The following is a 24,398-nucleotide window of genomic DNA, read 5'->3' on the forward strand; positions in this document are numbered from 1 at the left end:
CATCTTGAATTTTTGAGGGACAAGCATCTTTTTCCATTAACATGTCCTTTAGAGAGTAATTGTATCAAATTGTATGCTTGGATCACTGTTTGAATAATTGATATAATAAGCATTGAATAGCCATCTTGAAAAATGTCCGCCATATTGAATTTTTGAGTGGCCAACGCCTTTTTCCAAAATAGTGGCCCATAGAGAGTATCTGTGCCAAATTTCATGCTTGTATACCAAAGTGAACGATTTTTTTTACTAATCTGCTGTACTGTGTTTTTATATACACATTTAATAAAAACACAGTAGGCCTACTCCTGGTTAAAAATAAAAAAGTTGTTTATGGGAATTTTTTTTTTGGAATTATTTTATATTTTATTTTGCTTTTCCACGGACCACCTGCAGTACCCTCACGGACCACTATAATGGTCCGCGGACCACAGTTTGGGAATGACTGATGTAGAACATGTAATTTTTGCATTTGAGAAATATAATGATAATATATTAAACTGGCAGGAAATGGAAGGAGAGAACTCAATACATGATATACTTGAAGAAAAGGGAATGACAAGGGAGAGACTTGAAGCTTTATTTATTTTTCTGAATTATACTGGTATAATGAAAAGAATATAAGTTTTTTTTTTGTTTGTTTGTTTGTTTTGAATTAACTCAAGCCTAGTCTCTATGACGTTCTTGGTATTACACACTCCTGTACAGTTGGTGGCAGTATAATACAAAAGTAGTAATCTGCCAAAAAAAAGAAGAAGAAGAAGATTCTCGTGACAGAGAGAGCTTGAGGAAAGCCTGAAGGAGGAGGACGTAAGTCTGTTGGATGCCCTCAGGTCAATTAGGAAACAGTTGTATGTTTATATTATGTGATTGTGTTGACTCACAAGTCAAATTACTTTTATTTTCTTGAAAGTATATATTTTTCTGCTTTCCTTAATTTTTGTTAATTTTTATATCACGTTTATGCCTCATTGGCCTTAATTGGGGTAAACAATAAAAATCCCATCTTGTCAACTTCATCTCCGACTCATCCTGAGTGTTTACACCTGCTCACGACTACTCATCGACATCTACCCTTAACAGTGGGTAAAATTTTATCCAAATAGATTTTAGGCTACCATTAACATTGATTTGGAAATAAATATTTACAACATCTTTGCATGCAACACAAGCGAAAAGAGCTGACTACTACCCAGAAGACAAAGTGGTAGGCTGTATAATGCTGTACATTCTAATAGCAAGCAGACATTGCAAATAAACCAGAGCCATTAAAAATCATCAGTACCTGAATATCTATCAAATATGTGTTGTATTTATATTATGCTTTAGTTAGCATGGATAGCATGTTTAGCACTCCAAATTAAACAAAGTTATCTTAAACAACAGGCTAGTAAATTTAGCTTGCTCGAATACTGACTTTGGATTAGGTTTGGGTTAAAACGCCGTGTCCGTAATGGGCGCTACGAGTGTTAGGGGCTAAGTTAAGTTTGGCTAAACCTCCATATGCAAGCAATGTCACATCGTTGTTAACGTTACACCAATGTTTTTTGGAGATGCCTTAAGGAATAGCTTGACATTTTGGGAAAAATGCTCAGTTGTTTTCTTGCCGAGAGTTCCGTAGATATGAGAAATGTGAAGCTACAGCCAGCAGCCAGGTAGCTTAGCTTAGCTTAGCATACAGACTGGAACAGAGGGAAACAGCCTAGCTGGCTCTTTCCAATGGTAACAAAATCATCCTACCAGCCAGCTTGTTATTGTACCAGCACCCCTGAAGCTCACTAGTTAACATGTCATATGGCATTTGTTTAATCTGTACAAAAACTAAAGTCTAAATAATGACAATTCACCATTTTGTGGGGCGTTATGAGCCAAACATTGAGGTGTCTCTTAATTTTTGTAGTATTCTTCCCAGCTATTTTTTTTTTTTTGCCATGAGGCTTCTCTCCCAACACTTTTTCTTTCCATAGCATTGTATTTAAAAGGAGTCCAAATGTCAACCCATTCGTGCTGTTGCCATCATGTACATTTTCAGTCTCCATCTCTTGTAAGTCAAACTATATAGCTGTAGAGTACACACTCTTGCTAGGTCAAGGCTTTAGCACACCGACAGTGCATTGATGGTGTGTAAAAGTTGCCAGCCAAGATGAAGAGAAATTTGGAAGTATCCAGTGACAAAAAGGAGATTTGGATTGTGATTTTTTTATTCCATTTTAGTTTCCTGTTTTGTCGTGTCATCTGGAAGAGGATTTGTTATGGCAACAGAAAAAGCCTCTTAGAACATCTGTGTCTTTCAGAGATTAGTCTAAATATGTTATAATGTTGGCTTAAGGAGGCGATTATCAAAGGTCTTTTATTGTGGCGCTAAATGTCTGTTGGTGTTTAGGGATAGGGAAATGGGAGGATGATACAGATTAATAAAAAGCAGAAAAAGAGAACATGTAGACAGATGGTGTCTCATGTAAAAAAAATAATAATAAAAAAACCAGCCCTTGCCTGCATCAAAAAAATGATCAGGATCACAAATGTCATGCTCCAACTGACTCAATAAACACTTGACATTCCACATTATAACTGATACACATTCAAATGCCAACAATCTGAAATGAAGCGCTGCCCACATATTTGAATAACAATGGAAGGTGCTGCCATGGGCATTTAGGGCTAATCATACCTAACAGAGAAATGAAAGTTATTGTTTGAGTGGAGGAATCACACTTCCTCTGTTATTACTTAAAGTCCTAGTTCAGCGAAAAGGTCGTGCCACTGTTTGTCATGGGTGGGTCCCTTTTATTCTCGCTCTCTATTTCACACACATACATGTGCAAGACACTGACTGTTATCATTGTTGTCGATGTTAAATCTTGAACGTTATACTATGGAGAGATCACACATCTGTGACTGGCATCTCCTCACAAGCTCTCTTGATTGCATAGAAGAGGAAAATGCATCACCTAGTGGTAAACACTATATGTATCACACTATTGTCATCATTTCATCCACAGTATCACCCACATTAAAGTAATCCTTCAGTTTTTACTCTGTTCAAAGGAGGATCACATGCATTTATGGCGTTTTAGTGCCCTCTCTTGTAAACATTAACTATGGGCTGCAATTGAACAGAATAATGTGTAACAAGCTCAGACTATAACCACACATTTTTATGATATGTCCTCATTGTTTAACATAGCCCAGAACACACTGTAGGCTACTTCTCTAGATCTTATACAGGAAATGTCACACTGCTGCTTGAAATAAACTGTTTCCTGTTCATCACACATGCTTAGACCCAGTTTGGGTTATGCACATAAAAAGAGGAAAAGCCCTAGCATCACTTTGCTTTAAATCCCAACATGATGTGATAAAAGGGCCACTTAAGTTGAGAGAGTTGGTTCAATAGAAGCACTTTTCAATTCAGAGCCACTTGCCCTTCATCTCCGTCTTTGATCACTGTTGATGATTACAGGAAACGACACTGAAGCTGTCATCTCTCTTCTCTATCTCTTCCAATGGTATTGAAGTCTCAGCGGGGAAATACTTTGACATCAGCTTGTCTTTTCTTGGGCTGCCTTCTCCAGCTAGTCCATTGGTGTCCATGCTGCAATCAAATGTCTTCTCATTTTTAACCAGGTCTTTCAGGTCTGGAGAAGACAACAAGAGCAGAATATTAAGAAAAACTAGCCCTCCAAAAACTGTAAGGTAATTTGCAGATGGGCTTCTTTTTTGCAGCTTACAGGATCCACAATAATAACTTGACATATTTAGGAGAGAAAAAGACAATTTGCTGAAAACAGACTTGGGGCTGAGAGCAGGCTCAAATTATGTTTATAAACCTGGCCCAAAGAACATAATCTTTTCCATTACTCACACTTGAGAACAGTCTTGTTGACGAGAGCATAACCTCGGTCAGGGTTTCTGCTCAGGTCAATGTAGAAGTAGAACCTCAGTTCCTGAGGATACTGAGAGTGGGACAGGTTTTGAACCAGGGGAATAATACGATTGGACATAGGTCCCTCTGCCAGAGCCTGGTGCATCATATACTTGCACCAATCATCCTGCAGGAAGTGAGGAGTGATAAGGAGAGCCCTTAAGTGGCTGTTTTGCACAGCCTGACATAACTCTGTGGACATTGCACCTCCTGGACAGGTGTCCCTCTGCCATAGAAAGCACCTTAGACTACAAGGCGACGCCTCCAGGAAAGAGACCAGGCGTACAGCCTCTTCAATGTCACTGTCCACGGAGCTGTGGCACACAAGCACGTCATACTTTCGGCTCCATCTGAGCAGCGACATCAGAGCAGACTGTGGCTGTTGTGGTTTTGAAGGGGATGTCCCAAGTGATGATGAAGATGACGAAGAGCATGACGATGTAGATGAAGGTGAAGTTGTTACGCTGCCAACAGAAGACACTGACTTTTTTGCTTCTTGTTCACATCGCGCTGATACAGATGCTCTTGATTTCAAGAGTTTCTGGATCCAGCCTGAAATGAGAAAGACAAACTACTTCTGTTACACATGTTGATAATGATGAATCCTTCCTAGTCCACTTATAAGTCATAAAGGCTATGTACGCATGGACGTTAATAGCACAGTTACAGATAACATACAACAATGGTGTTCAAACGGATAAAGATCTTTATCCGTTTGAACACCATTGCTGTATTTTATCTTATTTTACATCAGAAATGAAAAGACTTAACTCACCATGCATGTCATCATTTTTTGTTTCGTTTGTTCAACGCCTCGCCAAAATCCTTTCAGAAAAAATGTTCAATGATCTTATCTGTTAAAAAAGATATTCTCTTCCCCATACACACATTCCCTATGGTAGCTGAACAAATAACTGCAGCAAGAGAATGTAACAAAGACAAAGTGAAAACTTGAGTGATTGTGACTGACATCCCCAGAAAAAAAAACGGAAGTTGGTAACTGCTGAAAGAGATACCTCAACATGTTCAGTCAAGTTTCAAATGCAAAGTGTCATAAATATACTTCACCGAGCAGATAGTTAACCCTTTGTTAGAACCATGCATATGGACAAAAAAGCTGATTTTTAACAATAAAAACATTTCATAGGCTACTTCCCCAGGGTATTTTATAAGACTATTTTCTGATCTGAATGGTTTTTTTTTTAGGAAGAAATAAGAGGAAGGACAACATGAACCGTTGTTCTCCACACTTACAAACCCAACCAACCACTAATATGCTAATGTCAAATTACCAAGCCCATTAATTAAGACTGTCCCAACTTATTGTGTGTTTTACACACAATGTAGGCTACATATTCCATGCAATGTATATGTGTGTTGTATATGACTATGACATTTCTTTTTTTTAAGATTATTTTTTTAAGCATTCTTAGGCATTTATTTAACAGTACAGCTGAAGACATGAAAGGGGAGAGACAGTATTGACATGCAGCAAAGGGCCGCAGGTGGGAATCGAACCCTGGCGGCCACACAGGCGGCCTCTCCCTGAATGTCTCCAAGACCAAGGAGGTTATTGTAGACTACAAGGAAAGGACCCCCAGTCAACAGCAACAACACAGTGGTGGAGATAGTTGACACATTCCAATACCTGGGGGTAAATATCCACAAGGACCTGACATGGGCCAACTACACTACAACTGTCATTAAAAAAAGGTTCTCCCTGCTGCAGGAGGTACAGGACCCCCAAAACATGCACCAGCAGACTGAGGAACAGCTTTCTCCTCATGTCATAAGACTGCTTAATAAATAGACACACAGACACATATACACACACACAAAGTGCAATCCAACCTCTGCAATACCCACCGTCTTGACTATAATTCAACCCCCTGTGCAATATTGATTCTATGTGCAATCTATGTCACTGTTTTGTAAATAGGCCTTGAATGTACTATTTTGTTGTTATATTTTGTTTTATTATATTTTATGTATTTTTATATTTACTGTTTTTCCTTCATTGTCTCTTATATTTGTGATTGACGTATTTTAGTATATTGTAATATGTCCCTTACATTTTCTTCTTACTGTTTTTCTTTAAGGGAGCCTTAATGAGCTTTTTAAATGTTTGTACTTCTAACAGTGTGACAATAAATATCTTGAATCTTGAAACGTTCATCATACGCACAGCTGAAAGTTTCCTGCCTTTATAAATAATATGTAAGTTAAGATAAGATAAGCTTAATTTATCTCAAAATTAAGGGAAAAGTATGAAGGCAAGCTGGTAAAATCTAAATCTGTATCTAGAAAAGCTTGTCCCTGAAGGCACATCTTCAAACTGTGTAGCCACTTCTCACTTTGAGTTAAAAATGTGATGTCCTGTATGAACATGTGGTCCCTGCAGAGCCAAGTGTTCAGTTACCAACTAATGTTGAATCAGAATCTGTGACATTTTTACATCATGAAAAGTCAGTGCAGGTTTATTGTGTTGAACCAGTTTGTGGCGTACAGAGTCCTGCTTTAATTTTCAAATTTTCTTTCAAGATCAGGTGGAATATAAAAAATGACAAACAAAATGGTCCTGTCTGTAAAGATATGTACAAAGAAAAGAAAGGAGAAGAAAATGATTGAGTGGTAACTAAATGGCAATTTATTTCACACTGTTAAAATATTTCATTAAAAGTATAAGTCCTGCGTTGAAAATTGTAAAAAGTGTGTAAGTGACACACAAAATGCATGATGTGAAGTAAAAGTAAAAGTAGGCTTCTCAATGCAGAAAAAAATGGCCACTGTGATTGTTATACTGTGGAGTATGTACTGTTTATGTATTGTATTTTAATCTTCTTTACATATGCTACGGTTGCGTGATCTATGTATCAAATTGTATAAATTGATCATATTTTTCATGTTAAATATGAATTTGTAAAGTAACGACTAGCCTCAGTTGTAGTGGCTAAAAGAAATATAGTGGAAAATAGCAGAAAATGGAAATACTGGCATAATGTAAAAGTAATCAAATTTGTACTTCAAGTATAGTAATTGAGTCAATGTATTTTTTTTAAGATTAACTCAGTACACTAATTCAATATTATGATTAAAAGGGGAATATGTTAAAAAAAAATTAAAAAAAAGCTTCGCTTTGAAATCGCGCATGTGCGAAATTCAGGAAGCAAAAAAATAAATAACCGGAAGAGCGCGTCACTTCCCTGTTCTGCATCTGACGTGTCTAAAACAGTTTTGCATTGGTGGTGGATATTACTCGTTGGGGATTTATTATCTATTGGGCTAATATCTGGTAAGATTAAATAGTTTGAAGAGCAGGGACTAGCACTTTAAAGGTTTACAGACCCATTCATGCATCGCAGGGCTTCTGTTTCACCTTTTTTTCCCCCGTGTGTGTCTCTTTACTCTAGATACGTGGTGGCAAGATGCTAGATTTCTTCACCATCTTCAGCAAAGGAGGGATAGTGCTGTGGTGTTTTCAGGGAGCCGGGGTCACTGAATCCTTCACCGGGCCTGTCAACGCTTTGATCCGCTCCGTAATCCTTCAGGTGGGATATAGTGACAGGTCAAAATCCTGTGACAGATATCTGTGTTGTCTTACTATCGGTATGGCTTGGACAGCTAACGTTAATGCTAACGCTAAAGTAATAGGTAGCAAAGCTTACATAGGTTACTGCGTAACGTAAGTGTAATAAACAAGCGACGTTTGAGGTGTGAGTAGCATAAAAATACCCATATTACGAATTGTAGGCAAAATGTTGATATAGATTGTGATGCAATGGCTTATTTCACATTGTTAGGAAGACACATAGCTACATTAGCTGTAACGTTAGCAACAACGGCGTGTGTGTTTAGGTCCTGTTGACATATCAGAATCATAGTTCTTAACTAAGTAAGTTTTCACTTGCAAGGAATTTGCCTTGGTGTATTTGGTGTATACAATAAATATGTTAAAAAGGCAAAGAACATAGTCAAGTATTTATATTAGGCCGGGAGCCAGGTCCACTCCTCAGGATGTTTTTTGCTACCTTTTTTTCACTATTATTTCCTATTATCTTATACCTTGGGCCATCACAAGTTGATAACGACCACCCCCAACTTGGCCCCGTTTGGTCTCAGGGGCCAAAAAACACCCTTTTTAGGAAAAGCTTTTGGCGGAATGATGTAATTGTGAATATTAAGGTACTGCAGCTACATAAATGGTCATATAACCCTAAAATGTTGAATGGCGTATCATGACACATAGGGGAAACTAGCAGAAATACATTCTGGGGATTGCTGCCGTTTTGATGTCAAATATCACCCTCAACATACCCCAAAAGACAAAAAAATGTCTGTCCGCCTGACAAATTGTCATCAAAAGTGATCATTTTCAAGCATTTTATTATATCTACCACTGCCTCAAATGTACATGAAAAACTTCCCAAGTTTATAAGCTTCAATTTAAGTCCAACATGACCTTTCTAGCTAGAGGATTATAGCTGGTATAACCAAAGTTCTCCACTGTACCTTAAATCGGAGAAAACAGAACTTTCAGGCATTACCATTCCTTATGGGATTAAGCATATTTTTGCATATGAACAATATCTTTTTTTTTTTTAACATTAATATGCATTCCCCCAGCCTGCCTATGGTTCCCCAGTGGCTAGAAATGGCGATAGGTGTAAACCGAGCCCTGGGTATCCTGCTCTGCCTTTGAGAAAATGAAAGGTCAGATGGACCCATCTGGAATCTTCTCCTTATGAGGTCATAAGGAGGAAGGTTACCTCCCCTTTCTCTGCTTTGCCCAGAAATGGCACATCCTAAGTAAAGCTCATTGTGGGACTGGCTCTAGTGGCTGTAATTCTGCACCAAGGCTGAAATTCAGGAAAGAGACTTCAGAAACCACTAAGGCCTATATAAACGAGACTTCAGATACAGTATTAGGGGACCACTAAGGCCTATATAAAGAGACTTCAGATTAGAGCTGTAATCGGGCCTTAAAAGTTCGGCCCGACAAGGCCCGAGTCCGACAGAATTTGGCCCGAGCCCTACAAGTACATTTTGATTGACAGATTTTTAAAAGCCCGAACCCGTTTACAGCCCGACTGTACAAAAGGCCGTCTATCAGCAGTGATTAGAGTGCATGTCGGAAAATAGCGCGGACACGCTCTTCACGCACCACTCGGCAGAAAAGGGAGAGAAAGAAAAAAGAGACTGCTAAGGTCTATATAAAAGAGACTTCAGATACAGTATTAGGAGACCACTAAGGCCTATATAAAAGAGACTTCAGATACAGTATTAGGGGACCACTAAGGTCTATATAAAAGAGACTTCAGATACAGTATTAGGAGACCACTAAGGCCTATATAAAAGAGACTTCAGATACAGTATTAGGAGACCACTAAGGCCTATATAAAAGAGACTTCAGATACAGTATTAGGAGACCACTAAGGTCTATATAAAAGAGACTTCAGATACAGTATTAGGAGACCACTAAGGCCTATATAAAAGAGACTTCAGATACAGTATTAGAGGACCACAAAGGTCTATATAAAAGAGACTTCAGATACAGTATTAGAGGACCACAAAGGTCTATATAAAAGAGACTTCAGATACAGTATTAGGGGACCACTAAGGTCTATATAAAAGAGACTTCAGATACAGTATTAGAGGACCACTAAGGTCTATATAAAAGAGACTTCAGATACAGTATTAGAGGACCACTAAGGTCTATATAAAAGAGACTTCAGATACAGTATTAGGGGACCTAAGGCCTATATAAAAAAAGACTTCAGATACAGTATTAAGGGACCACTAAGGCCTATATAAAAGAGACTTCAGATACAGTATTAATGGACCACTAAGGTCTATATAAAAGAGACTTCAGATACAGTATTAGGGGACCTAAGGCCTATATAAAAGAGACTTCAGATACAGTATTAAGGGACCACTAAGGTCTATATAAAAGAGACTTCAGATACAGTATTAGGGGACCACTAAGGCCTATATAAAAGAGACTTCAGATACAGTATTAAGGGACCACTAAGGTCTATATAAAAGCATCCAAAGAGCACCATGTCATGGGACCTTTAAACAAGAGTTGAGACTTATGTACTGCTATACTATATGAAGTGAATTGCATGAAAAGTGAGTAACGTTATGCCCCTAGGTGGACTGGGGTCAGGGTGCAACATAGGGTACAATAACACAAAATCAATTAACCAAATGTGAGATTTATTAAAGTCCACAAAGTCCTCGCAACACAACGAATAAAGATGACTCTAGTGTGCAGTCTGTTATGAAAAAGCCAACCTTTAATTGAGTAAACGTTAGTAACCTGTACAGGTAAACAGCCAAATGGCGAAACTAAAATACAGCTCAAACATAAAATAGAAAACATTTCTTTGGTTCTTAGATCTTTTTGCTGCTTATCCATGCTGTACTTTGACGACTGGTCATGTTAGCGTATTGTATTAGTGTAGAATATAAACTCTCAATCATCATTTTCCTCCTCTTCCTCATCTTCACTGAATAAATTCTGATTAAGAATCTTTATCGGACGGACCTTCCCTTTGTCTTTGAATGCTTACGCATGCAAGGCCAGAAGAGAGCTGAAATGTATTCCTGTGAATAATCTTCAGCCAGCTGGTTGATGTTGATTAGTCTATCTCCCATGGCAAAGATGATGTTGACAGTTCATGACTTGGCATAATACAGGAGGATGAAGAAAATGTCAGAGTCTTTTGCTCTGACTCGAACTGTTCTGATATGAGGCATTTTAGTTTGGATATACTGCATGTAAATGATCATCCTCACATCTGTTTCTTCATGTTTTGAACAGATCTCTGGTAGAAGTTCTTTTGACATAACTCCAGCATTGCAATCTATCTTGAAAGCAGTGACGGACTGGGATCAAAAAACAGCCCTGGCATTGGCAACACACCGTCCCTACACCTAGCTTGTGAATTAGTAACTCTGCCTTTCGAGTTAATCTTTCCACACACCTTGCGGCTGCATGCATAACATAACTTTATCAGTAGTGGCCCATAGAGGTCCATAGGGGTGCGGCCCTTTTGGCATTTACCCAAATTCCAGATGGCCAGTCCGTTACTGCTTGAAAACTTGACCAGCTTCTATGAAAATGACAGGCCTTCGGATGATGTCTTCCATCATATCATGAGAGCTCCAGTGATCCAGAAGTAAATGAATGTCTTCTTGTTTTCATCATTTGTGAGAAAACCATTCCAATCAGCGGGTCAATGAACATTCAGCCCATTAACTATAAAACGTTCACCACAACCTCTGCGATCTCTCTAAGCTGATTTCATTGAATAAAGACGGTCAATGTAAGTGTCTGTGCTGAATGCTGTTTCAGCTGCAGCAGGTAGACTTTTGAAGGTGCGCTCTGATATAGTCTTCATTGTCCGTGGTACATCACGCATGTAGAATGAGGAGTTTCCATCTTGAATGAGAGCACATTGGCTTGGAGAAGGAAGTTCTGCATTCTCAGCATCTTTTGATCATGTGATTAATTCCTTTTGCTTTGTTGTTTTTTGCGAAAAAGCCATCGATTGTTGTATGGCGTCAGAGTCATGGGATAGATCATTAGGTCAGAGATGCTAATTTGTGACTTAAGTTCTTGTGATTTGATGAAGATCTGAAAGATAAACCCACTTGTGGCCTTGTACTGGATCACTTTCTGGTTTGATGCCACAAGCTTCCTTTTAGGTGTGGTACACGACATTGTCTTGAATCTGTTCCTCTTGATGGGTTAAAAGAAAAGGACCTTTTTTGTTTGAAGTCGATCACGGATGAACTTGTCTTTTTGAGTTTTGCCATTTTTCAGGGCATTCAGCACATCATAGCGCACCTCTTCTGGCATTATGACGTTGGCTTGCTTCATAATTACTGGTTATTCCACAGATCCTAGCAGAATATGTCCCAGACCCTGAGTTTGACTTGAATCAATCTAGAAGTAGAGTGGGTGCCTTAAATGTAGAAAAATACACGACACCAATCTCCCAATAGAATCAGTATCTTTCCATAACCAGAAAAATAGATCAAGTTACCTCCAAATTGTCTTTGCTGAATAACTTCAGGATGTGACATGAAGGGTTAGGGTGTTGGTTGGTTAGTGCAGTGATGTAGTCTACCCACTTAAAAATGTAACAACATATATTTTTTGTGACAGAACTTTCACTTCAGATATTTGTATTCACAAATACAGGGTTAAGTAATGTGACAGCAAACAAAGCTAACACTGCAGAACATGCAGAGAAAGTTTTCTCATCTTTCACTGACCCGCTCCTTGCTGAGCGCAGTGCGTAGTGTGTGTGTAGCGACCGGACCCCAATGCTTCGCCTACACTAACGCCAGTATCCTCCCTTCACCACATTTAAGACAAATATAAGTAGCCTATTTTATTTTGTCCTCGTTGCTTTGGGGTCAACTTTTGTGATCCAGGCTCAGGTCCCTGATGTGAAAGCCCCCTTACTGCTTTATATTCCATTGTATTTTTGATATTCTTTGAATATCATCTGTGTTTTCCTTCTCATAGGATAACTAAATGTATTCCCACCATAAATTGGTGCATAAAAGTGTATCAGAATGCAGGATATTAGTCTTTGGTGCTCAAAATAACCCTGGGGGAGGTCACCCAGACCCCACACTTTGATACCACCCCAAAGGCCCATTCTGAGCCAGAAAAAAAAGTGCTACAGTATACCAACTACAATACATTGGACTACACCACTGGGTTAGTGTGTTGGTTGGTTAGTGTGTTTATGTGTGTAATTGATTTAAGGTACAGTGGAGAACTTATTATACCAGCTATAATCCTCTAGCTAGAAAGGTCATGTTGGACTTAAATTGAAGCTTATAAACTTGGGAGGTTTTTCATGTACATTTGAGGCAGTGATATCTATAATAAAATGCTTGAAAATGATCACTTTTGATGACAATTTGTCAGGCGGACAGACATTTTTTTGTCTTTTGGGGTATGTTGAGGGTGATATTTGACAGCAAAAAGGAAGCAATCCCCAGAATCTATTTCCGCTAGTTTCCCCTATGTGTCAGGATACACAATGCAAAATATTAGGGTTATATGACCATTTATGTAGCTGCAGTACCTTAATATTCACAATTATTATCATTCCGCCAAAAGCTTTTCCCAAAAAGGGTGTTTTTTGGCCTCTGAGACCAAACGGGGCCAAGTTGAGGGTGGTCGTTATCAACTTGTGATGGCCCAAGGTATAAGATAATAGGAAATAATAGTGAAAAAAAGGTAGCAAAAAACATCCTGAGGAGTGGACCTGGCTCCCAGCTTATATTCACTACAGTCAAGAACATATATACAGAATATATATCAACGACCGATGATGTTTGTGATGTTACAGGAGCGAAGTGGGAACAATTCATATACTCACGAGGCCTTGAGTCTGAAATACAAGCTCGACAATGAGTTTGAGTTGATTTTTGTGGTAAGTCTCTCAGCTGCACACTAAATTAATTCAACACCATTGAGGTGTGCAAATATGCAACTATTATACATATAAGCTATTCATGTTGTTTTGGGTTTTACATGTTGATGATAACTCTTCTCCTTTCCTTGTCTCTGGCCAGGTGGGTTTTCAAAAGATCCTGACGCTGACGTATGTGGACAAGTTCATAGATGACATTCAGCTTCATTTTAGGGATCGTTATAAGAATGACCTGGAGCAAAAGGGGGCTTTGAAGCTAATCCAAAACAACTTTGACTTTGATGATGACTTTAAGATGCTTCTCAGGTAAAGTCAGTTACACAGTTAACAGGTGATTTTCAACGCAAGTGATGTCATAAAGTATACCCCATATTAGAAAAATAAATAAAAACCAGACCGATGTGTTTGCTATGAGAATCAGAACAACATTTAAAGATGCTTCATTAACTAACATCTTTTCTTGTCCTGCCCATTGTGACACACATCAAATGTTTACCACAAGAGAGGCGGAGGAGAGCAGCAAAGCTCGGAGCCACGCCACCATGCGGACCTTTAAGGAGTCTGAGAAATCTCAAAAAACTGTGAAGTCAATGATTGAGACCAAGGGTGGGGAAAAAGTTAAGGAACCTGGTGGAAAGAAGAATAAAAATACCAAAAAGGAGGGTAAGTAATGTTGGAGCTGGTTGTTTTTAAAAATTGTCTGTGTGTGTGTGTGTGTGTCTGTGTGTGTGACAACATTTTAATCTTGATCCTGACTTGATTTGATATTCCAATTGTTGCCAGCTCCTGCAGCTGAGCCTGTCAAAGTGGATCAAGGCAAGTCCTCATCCTCTGGGCCGAAGGTAGTCGAGAATGGTAACCAAGGCTTGACTCCTGAGGAGATCATTCAGAAGAAACGAGAGGAATTTATTCTCAAACGCACGATGGTGCCTACTGCAAAACCCATGTAAGAGTAAATACATTCATGAATGTCAAGCAAGATATAGTTTAAATAAAGGCCGTTCGTACAGGTATATTTTGATTTACTTAGCTGACTGCCCAACAGCAGTGTAGAATGGGCATGCACAGAGCGATTTGTATCGAGTCTGTGCATGTTTCATTTCACAATAAGCAAAGTTTTGATCACCAAGTGGATCATTTACAGTTAAACCACAATTTTAAAGAGCACGAAAGGCATTATCTTCAGATGTGATGAAAATAAATGCAGGTTACATAAATTGTTATTGGTTTGCTTGTCCTTATTAGAGTCAGAAAAATGATTGTGTTTTTCAACACTCAAAAAATACTATTAATATGCATTGAAATGATCACACTTTCTTTTTTACAATAACTAGAAGGTTTTTGTCAGTCTCACAGTGTAAAACATGTCTAATTGTTTATTTCTGATTGCTTACTTCTGATGATCTGTCATCCCAGTCACAGTAAATCCCCAAAGCCTCAGAAGCCTAAGGAGAAACAAATGCGTGTTTGGGACATGGGTGGTAGCAGCACCAAAGAGCTGGACTACAGTGGAAGGAATGGAGATGGTTCCCAAAATGGTGGCGATCAGAACCAGGAAGCACACATTGACCTGGTATGTACCCCACCCCCCCAGTCCCCCCTAAGAGATTTCTAGTTAAAGAGACTTCTCCACTAATCACATTACTAATGTTAAAATAAATTCCTAAAATAAAGTTCTCGATGTCCTGGGTGTGTTTCAGGGGATGCAGCTAAGCTCCATGAAGGGTGACCTGCTGTCTGTGGACTATGAGTCCAGCGAGGAAGAGGAGATGGAGGTTGAAGAAGAGGAGAAAGTGGTTATCAGTGAAACAAGCAAGACAAGGTAAGAGTGTTTAACTGTTAGATTGTTGTTTAAAGCTTCATTGTGTATTGTTTTAAGGTGATTCTTAGCAAAAAACCCTTTGTTCTTTCACAAATATGTGCTCATTCATATGCAATTACTTCCACCAACTAATCAAAGTATTCTCGTAAGCGTAGAATCTGCCATTCAGAATCATCTCGCTTGTATGTATTCTGCCATGTTGCGCCTAAAATACGTTAGCCAAAGAGGGACATACCTCCGCCTTTCGCGCTTTTAAACTCAGTGGCACTGTGACGAATGCCAGGGGGAGATTACACGTGACTGCCGGCAGATTTGAAAGCCTGTTGAAGATGGAGGATCACGCTGATACTTGCATTCGTTTGGGAACCTGATAGCTGATGTTAGCAATGAAATGGTACCAAAATAACGAAAACGTAAAACTATTATTACACTGGAAGGAACGCTCACGGACAAAGTCGTACTTCTTGGAATAATACGGCCACCGTGGGAGTTAAAATGCGATCGGATTGGGAGGGGCTAGAAAGTAATATTCAGTTGGTTGTCATGTACAATTTCACCGCTAGATGGGAGAAATTCTTACACAGTGTAGCTTTAAGGGTATATTACTATATAGGTATGCTATTGTTACAAAAAACCTGGCATGTCTTGCTTTACGTTTTACAATGAACCATTGCCTAGCTTTGTTTGTTGATTTCAGCTCCAAAAAGGCTGGTGGTTTTGGGGGCATGTTTGGGATGCTGAAGGGCCTGGTGGGCTCCAAGAGCCTGACCCGGGAGGACATGGAGTCAGTACTTGAGAAGATGAGGGAACACCTCATTGGTATGATATCACAGCTCTCTCTCACTCACCTCTTGATTTTCTGCAACACTTAAAAAGTGCATTGTCTGCTATTCATTCTTCTCCTTTATGATCCAAAAGCAAAGAATGTAGCAGCTGACATCTCCTCCCAGCTCTGTGACTCTGTAGCCAAAAAACTGGAGGGCAAAGTCATGGGCACATTCACCAGTAAGTACACTTTCACATACCCACAATCCTCCCCCACTTTCTTCAATTCTTTATTTATTTGTTGCAAGGATTACTTGCAACACAATGTGCGTCTTCTCTGCCTTCACTTGTCCTTCTCCGAGAGCACGGGCCTACATGCTACATGCTAGGAAATGTGATTACAGTAATGCGTTTTCCCCAACATTGTATGATAACCACAGTAAATCGATTAAAACCGGATCATCCCCTCAGTTTAACTACACAGCATGTGATTTAAAATGTTGCTCTGACCAAAATGTTGTACTTGTAAACATCCCACATATGGTGAAGAATATGGTAAATGGGATTAGTGTTGCAAGACCACTTGCATATTTTATATTGTAGATGTTTTTATTGAATTAGCCCCCTTATTTGTTGCTTGAGATTTAGCAGTAAATCCATACTGAGATTCACAACAGTGCGACTTGCCCATCAGCCTATCTGTGTACAGTTTTCCATTTATACAACATGTTAGTCTCTATATCAGTTATCAATATTGGCTCATGATTTTCACAACCAAATCAAAAAGAACCTTAGAAAGTGTACTTTCATTATCCTATTGATGACGATGAAGTATTATTTCTGTGATCTCACCCTAGTCCAAAGCTCAATATAGTAACTGTAATCATGTCATTCTAACAAAATTAGATAATTTGTGTAAGTAAATAACAGTATGAATGCATGGTGTAGGGAGACCCTAACTGTGTGTGTGTGTGTGTGTGTGTGTGTGTGTGTGTGTGTGTGTAGCTGTGGCCTCAACGGTAAAGCAGGCTCTGCAGGACTCACTGGTGCAGATCCTGCAGCCCAAGCGAAGGGTAGATATTCTGAGAGATGTCATGGAGGCGCAGAGCCAGCGAAGGCCTTTTGTCATTACTTTTTGTGGTGTCAATGGGGTTGGAAAGTCCACCAACCTGGCCAAGGTGAGTTGTCATTGTTAAAAGTGTAATGACATGTACTCCAAACTCCAAAGAGACCATTTTCCTCCAAGTGCCCCAATGTTCCTGTGGTTTGCTGACCATTTACCCACACAGGCAATCAGTCCGAGGCTTTTGCTTTACTGTGTGTGTGTGTGTGTGTGTGTGTGTGTGTGTGTGTGTGTGTGTGAGAAAGGACAAATCTGGCGCAAAATGAACCTAGGGGTTAATTACATATTTGTACCGAGTCGACCGTTCTCTGGGATATGTTTTCATGCTAATCAAATGTGACCAGTTTCATCGCAAACCGCTAATTAGCTTACAGCGCTAGTCGTTGGGGCACGAGGAAAGTAAAAAGAAATCGCTATTTCTATACCACTAACAAGGCTCAAAATAGCACCACACTTCCACAGTAGCATAATGAGGGTCCCTACATGTAAACCGAAGCATTGAGAACTTTGTAAGTGTACAAACAGTTTATTAAAAAGATAGTTTAGAAAGACAGTACCTTTCATGTATATATGCGGGCGCCATCTTGGGAAAGCAGTCACGACCGGACGAACGCCGTGCAACCAGTAACATAGATCAAGCACGGCGTTCATCGTTCGGCTGGTCGTGACTGCTTTCCCAAGATGGCGCCCTCATTATGCTGCTGTGGAAGTGTGGTGCTATTTTGAGCCTTGTTAGTGGTATAGAAATATCGATTTCTTTTTACTTTCGTGCCCCGACGACTAGCGTTATAAACTAATTAGCGGTTTGCGATGAAACTGGTCACATTCGATTAGCATGAAAACAGATCCCAGAGAGCGGTCGACTCGGTACACGTACACCCCTAGGTTCATTTTACGCCAGATTTGGCCTTTAAGGAAGAGGGTTCAATTTCTGAGATTGAGTGCTATCATCATGGGGCATTGGTCAGAATGCATGAGCCACGAGCCTTCAGTCCACTTAACAAAGTTTATTTCCACACAAAAAGGGGTGATGCAAATGATAAGGACAACAAAAAAACACACATGGGCCGGTGAATCTAGAAGAAAACAAATACAACACAAATTAGAACTAACAAAAGTCAATAGCCTCACAAGTCCATCGTCAAGAAATAAGGATAAACAAAGCTGTCAGTTTATTAACTTGGACATGTTATTAAGAATGAACATGCAAAATATAACTAGAGATGTTCCGATACCGATACCAGTACCGCCTAAAACGCTGGTATCGGTATCGGGAAGTACTGGAGTTAATGCTCCGATCCGATACCACGTAATAAAGCCCTAAAGAAAATCTACGTCAAAGTAGTTTATTTATGTTCTTTTTTCGTTATAACTGACTCTCAAACTGCATAATAAAAGAAAGTTCTGTGGCATTCATGTTTCACAAAGAGTTTAACCTGAGCCAGACCGACAACAAAGATAGAAATAATATCACATCCATACAGGGATAGTAGTATACAGTTGTTAAAACATAATGAAATATATGACACACTGGTATCGGATCGGTACTCAGTATCGGCTGATACGCAAGTTCAGGTATCAGAATCGGTATCCGGAAGCAAAAAATGGTATCGGACCATCTCTAAATATAACTAATCTGACCAGCTGCCCCATGTGAAGGTGAAATAGAGTGACTGAGAGGGTGCAGCCTGAAATAAAGAGGGACCACGTGAACTCAATAAGGTAATTAGGGGTGACAGGTGGAAGCATAAAACCACTCCGTAACGAAGAAAGGTACAGGAAGTGAGGTAGGTGAGACAATAATTGAAAATAGGGATCTTTACCAGTGTGGAGCCCTTTCTCATTTCCCAAATGTGTACGTCCTCGACTCCTTGATCCTCGATCCTCTGGCTTGTGATCCTGGAAATCCTTCTCAGCGCGCCATGTTGAAGGATGTCCCAATTCATAAAGTGCACATCGAGGATTGAGGAGGCTTCTTGGAGGAGTTATAATTGAGGATACACCGATGTATCCTCAGCTGTTGTCGTTTTACCCGTGGCATGTAAACAACGAGGCGTGACAGAGCGAGAGGAGGAGAGAGGGAGAGAAAAGGGGGGAGAGAGAGAGCGATAATAGAATTATATCCGCGGACCCGTGGTTAATCTAACGTTACGAATCGGGTCGGTCGGATCATACAAATTAACATTCTGATTAATAGCGGGTCTTCAAATATTTGAGTTGGTGTTATGGGTGGGCCACGCAGACAAAATCAATATTTTAAACAATTATTTCAACATTATGTCAGGGGTAGCCTTGCATTGCCAGACCTATCTCCACAGCGCTGTGTCAGCACTAGAGTATGGTCTGGCTACGCCACTTATCTATTCTGGGATAGGGGAAACAAACGCTCTGGCTTGTTTGTATTTCTTTAAAGCAATCACAATTGTCTTGGGCAGTGCAGATAATGTGAGAGAAGCGCTAGATGTAAGCCAGACTTATCATACTCAAGTATTAAAAAACAAACATGCCCTGTTCTATTCAAGTGTTCTAAACAGTGAGCAAGTATGAACAACAGCATGACAAAATGTCAAAATGTCTTCTGTGAAAAATGGGCTATTCTTGAATTTTTTAAAGTATTTGCCCAGCTCTAGATGTCGGATCTCTTGCTTCAGAGTGTACATTTTAAATATTTGTATATATGTTTTACACTTTTCTTCTCATGTCCACATTGTGTCCTACCAAATGTGTCTCTGTCTTGCTTCAGATCTCTTTCTGGCTGATAGAGAATGGTTTCACTGTGCTGATCGCAGCCTGTGACACGTTCCGTGCCGGAGCCGTGGAGCAGCTCCGCACTCATCAGCGCCGCCTGAACTCTCTTCATCCTCCCCAGCAGCACGGAGGACGCCCAGTAGTCCAGCTCTACGAGAAGGGCTACGGGAAGGATGCTGCTGGAATTGCCATGGAGGCCATTGCCTATGGTAAAATATTTTCTTTACTGTTGAGTAATTATTAACTGTAAAGCGGTGGTTTCTTGTCGATTCCACTTGCCATTTCCATTAAAGCGTAACTCTCGCCAAAATGTAACCTAGGGTCTTCTTGTGAATGTACCCGAGTCAAACTTATGTTTAAAAGCATAATTAGGATGTAAGCGGCACTTTTAAGATTGACCGTATTCTCGTTTTTCGGTCAAATGGCCTTTTGAATGGGAGTGCTAGAGGCACTACTATGATAGTATCAAAATCACTATTTTTAAAACACTAAGAAGGCTCGACACAACATGAAAGTTTGCTCGAAGTATCACCAGGGGCTCTACACATGAACGAAATCATTGAGAACATTGTTTGTGTACACAGAGTTTACTAAAAAAGGTTTTCAACAACTCACTTTAGCAGTTTGTTTTTCTGCTCGCCACCATCTTGCCAGTCAAAAAATGTCAATCTCCGAATGCAACGTAACAGGGAGGAGAGTAAAGATGGAAAGCTCCTAAAGATTAGTTCCATATAAATGCACGGGTAATTCGTTGTTTTGTCGTTAGTGAAACACAATATTGACCTGGTAGTTGAAAAAGGAGCCTCATATAAGAATGACATTTCCTCCTATGGAATCCGTTCATTCGCATTCGCAGATCGACACTTTTTGACTGACAAGATGGTGGTGAGCAGAAAAACAAACTGCCAAAGTGAGTTGTTCAAAACCTTTCTTTTTAGTTAACTTTGTGTACACAAACAATGTTCTCAATGCTGAGTTCATGTGTAGGTGATACTTCAAGCAAAGTTTCATATTGTGTCGAGCCTTCTTAGTGTTTTAAAAATAGTGATTTTGATACTATCATAGTAGCCTCTAGCACTCCCATTGAAAAGGCCATTTGACCAAAAACGAAAATACGGGCAATCTTAAAAGTGGCACTTACATCCTAATTATGCTTCTAAACGAAAGTTTGACACGGGTACATTGACAAAAACACCCTAGGTTGCATTTCTGCGAGTTACGTGATTCATATCACGCATATGGTAAAATCACATGTACACCTTCTGTGTTTCATCCCTCTAGCGCGCAACCAGGCCTTTGACGTGGTGCTGGTGGACACTGCTGGGCGTATGCAGGACAACGCCCCCCTAATGACGGCCCTGGCCAAACTTATCGCGGTCAACATGCCTGACCTAGTACTGTTTGTTGGAGAGGCTCTGGTGGGCAATGAGGCAGTTGACCAGCTGGTAAGACCACTCACAAATTTACACTTTATTTATTTATTTTCAGACATGTTGAGAAGAAATGTAATTGACGACTGACACTGAGGAGAAAGGCAGTGTAACTTTAATGGGAATTGAGGTTTTCCAGGAACGCTTCAAATCCTTTACTTCACAGTAACATTACATTACATTAGTATGTGGTCACTTACATTAGTAAGTTAGTATGTGGTCACTTACTAGAACTTTGTACTGACTAAATAACGAAATGCTGTAGGATGCAATAGATTTCTGTTATTCTTAAACTCTCCAGCAGAGGTCAGTGATCTGTTGTCATTATAGCGGACAGATGTGTGTTTTCCTTACCTCTATACTTAGTGAGATGGTAAGAGGGCGCAATACATATTAACTTCGGAGTCATCAGTTTTCCCATGAATAACTCAACTTTCTTTTTTCTCGTGTCCTCAGGTAAAGTTCAATCAGGCTCTGGCAGACCACTCCATGTCTGACAAGCCTCGCCTCATTGATGGAATTGTTCTCACTAAGTTTGACACCATCGACGACAAGGTATCTTATGTATATTCCTATCCGGCTTTAACTAAGTGGCCTCTAAATGATCTTTAGATGCAGTTAACCATTGTGTTGTCCTCGGGTCAAATTTGACCTGTTTTCAATGTTTTTTTTATATCAGAAATATGGGTTTCTTAACAACCAAATTGCCCCAAAATAACTTGGATGCGTGCATGTATGTTGTATGGAACCCATACAACATATACATCCATGCATCCACGTTCTTCGCAGGTAAGGTTAATGATTACTTCCATTGAATTTTGGTTGTTTTATTTCATTTCATGGCATTTGAAAAAAAAATTTTTTTTTAAATGGTTTCAAAACAGCATCCTGACCAAACTTTGACATAAACCAGTCTGTGATTCACTCAACATCCTCTGATTAGTCAAAATAATTCATATCAGCTTTTTTTCAAACTCAAAATTAGGTACGTCATTTTATTAGGTTTGACCATGAATTAAAAAAAAAAAAAAAAAAGAGCATTGAGAAGAGGGACAAAAAAGTTTAAAAAAGCAGATTTCTTTTTTTTTTTTTTAAACGCATTTTTCAATTTTGACCTGGAATGACAAGTTCATGGACAACGGTGAAGACAACACAAGGGTTATGGATTTGTCTGTGGCTGTTTTTATGACTTATAATTTGCAGATGGAAAGTCTGTAGCTCTCACGTGTTCTTCCTTGCTCCTTCACAGGTTGGTGCTGCCATCTCCATGACTTACATCACAGGCCAGCCCATTGTGTTTGTGGGCACAGGGCAGACCTACAACGACCTGCGCAGCCTCAACGCCCGCGCTGTGGTCAGTGCCCTGATGAAGGCTTAAGTGGCTGCATGTCCTGCTGTTTATTCATCGTCGCAAAGAAGCCAACAATACCTTTTTGCCACGCTGCTGTGAGATGTTTCCAGCCCTGCTAACCTGTTTCTCATCCTCCTGCCCGCTCTACTTTGCATCAAATGAAGAACTCATGTCATGCACAGGACTGTATTCCGCCAGTAAAGGACAAGTGTGCACTTTGAAAGACACAACATTTTGCAACAAAGCCAGAGGGGCATCCCTTTGAATAATTTCTAAACTTCTGGGCCTACACTGAAAAAGTACCTCAGACCAGCCATTTTTAAACAGTGGTCACATCCAAATGACATTTTAGCTGACTAAATGGACCTAGGCTTTAAATGTCACCAGTTTAATGGTTAACACAGTAGACTTAAAAAAAACAACCCTACCTGGCATTTTGTCAGTCAGTTTTCCCCTCTTCATGTAAATGAGGTCAGGTCGTGAAGGCTTGCTGGATGTGACATTTCAGCGGCTGCCTTTTGCCTGAGGAAAGCTTAGTGACCATTGTGCCTAATAATCCATTTCCTGTCTTCTTAGTTAACACTTTCACTACATGGGTAGTTATCCATCAAGAGTACCATGGCAGGTCAGGTCAGAAACCTGTTTACAACATAGAATCATAAAGTAGGCATGCATATCAACACTTATGATGTTAGCAGATGTTGTACTCTCCTATCTCTCTAATCCAAAAATGGAATAATGACAAACTAGTACACACGTTCTGGATTGATTGTTCTATGAAAGTTATCTCCCAGAGCTTCTTGCCTACCTAACACAGTTAACATATTTTCAATACAAAATGGACACTTTGATTCCTGAGTTTATAGTTCATAAAAAGTGGAAAGATATTTTGTAAATTAATTTTTTAGTTCTTGCAGGTTGTCCGTAGCTTTTCAGACTACACCTCCTGTGTGGTCTGTGGAAGTTCTACGCGCCTTTTTTATTTGTTTTCTCCTCAGATTTACTCTTCATTTGTAAGAGGAAATATAAGTCTTAAAATATCTCTAGCCCCCTTTAATTTGTGGTAGTGCAATATACGCGAATCAAGAGTTAAACAATTTGAGCTAATTTATGAGAATGTAAAAATTTCTAAATAAAGCTGCTATGCTATGACAGCCTGTAAAGTGGAACCTTTTCTGTCATATGTTGCAGGGACACATGGTCTGTAGCTCCATTACAGTATGATCATCAACAGATATAAGACATGCAAACAAGACAGGACAAATGAGATACCAAACCCTTTATTTTGAAAATAGTACTTATAAATACTATGTCAGAAAACACATGCAAGTATTAAAAATACAAAAAAGGCTTACAAAGAACATTTTTAGCACAGGAGTGGCAAAGTGATTGCTACTGGCTGGGAACCTCTCTGCTGTCTTCTGAAGGACAGAATCATAACAATGTATTTGCAAACCAAGTAACCATCCATCACTAAGATAAGTGTGCCCATCCCAATTCACCATCCAGTAGTGTGCAAGTATGACTGGTTTTAGGGTAGAGCATGACAGATAATCCTTGCATATCAACACAAGATTGCCCAACATGATATCATGACTTCGCGTAAACATACACGCCCACTTTCTTTAGAAAGAGAACAACCGGATGGGTTTAGGAAAAGAAGAACGGGGTTGGGTTTAGTAAAAGAAAGCGATGGTTGACTTTAGGAAACGTGACACGGGGGACACGATCCCCGGTCTCCTGGGTGAAAGTCCTGTGTTTGCCAACCTCCCTTTC

The 24,398-nt window shown here is 39.6% G+C and overlaps 2 protein-coding genes across 2 annotated transcripts; one reads left to right on the forward strand and one right to left on the reverse strand.

Annotated features, from left to right (window-relative positions):
* Nucleotides 1–563: 563 nt before the first annotated feature.
* LOC116043889 (toll-interleukin 1 receptor (TIR) domain containing adaptor protein) lies at nt 564–5,068 on the reverse strand. Its single transcript, XM_031290897.2, has 4 exons — nt 4,698–5,068; nt 3,863–4,474; nt 3,474–3,635; nt 564–3,441 (listed from the first exon to the last, which is right to left on the reverse strand). The coding sequence occupies exons 1-4, from the start codon at nt 4,702–4,704 to the stop codon at nt 3,404–3,406; spliced, it is 819 nt and encodes a 272-aa protein (XP_031146757.1). The 5' UTR covers nt 4,705–5,068; the 3' UTR covers nt 564–3,403.
* Nucleotides 5,069–7,089: 2,021 nt separating this feature from the next.
* srpra (SRP receptor subunit alpha) lies at nt 7,090–23,788 on the forward strand. The gene is made up of 15 exons (XM_031290809.2): nt 7,090–7,214; nt 7,333–7,470; nt 13,300–13,383; nt 13,526–13,689; nt 13,886–14,046; nt 14,167–14,329; nt 14,800–14,956; nt 15,084–15,205; nt 15,903–16,024; nt 16,124–16,210; nt 16,976–17,148; nt 19,837–20,050; nt 21,123–21,286; nt 21,728–21,826; nt 22,521–23,788. The coding sequence occupies exons 2-15, from the start codon at nt 7,348–7,350 to the stop codon at nt 22,647–22,649; spliced, it is 1,962 nt and encodes a 653-aa protein (XP_031146669.1). The 5' UTR covers nt 7,090–7,214; nt 7,333–7,347; the 3' UTR covers nt 22,650–23,788.
* Nucleotides 23,789–24,398: the final 610 nt, after the last annotated feature.

Source organism: Sander lucioperca, chromosome 8, assembly GCF_008315115.2.
Source record: "Sander lucioperca isolate FBNREF2018 chromosome 8, SLUC_FBN_1.2, whole genome shotgun sequence".
In the NCBI taxonomy this organism is placed as follows: Eukaryota; Metazoa; Chordata; class Actinopteri; order Perciformes; family Percidae; genus Sander; species Sander lucioperca.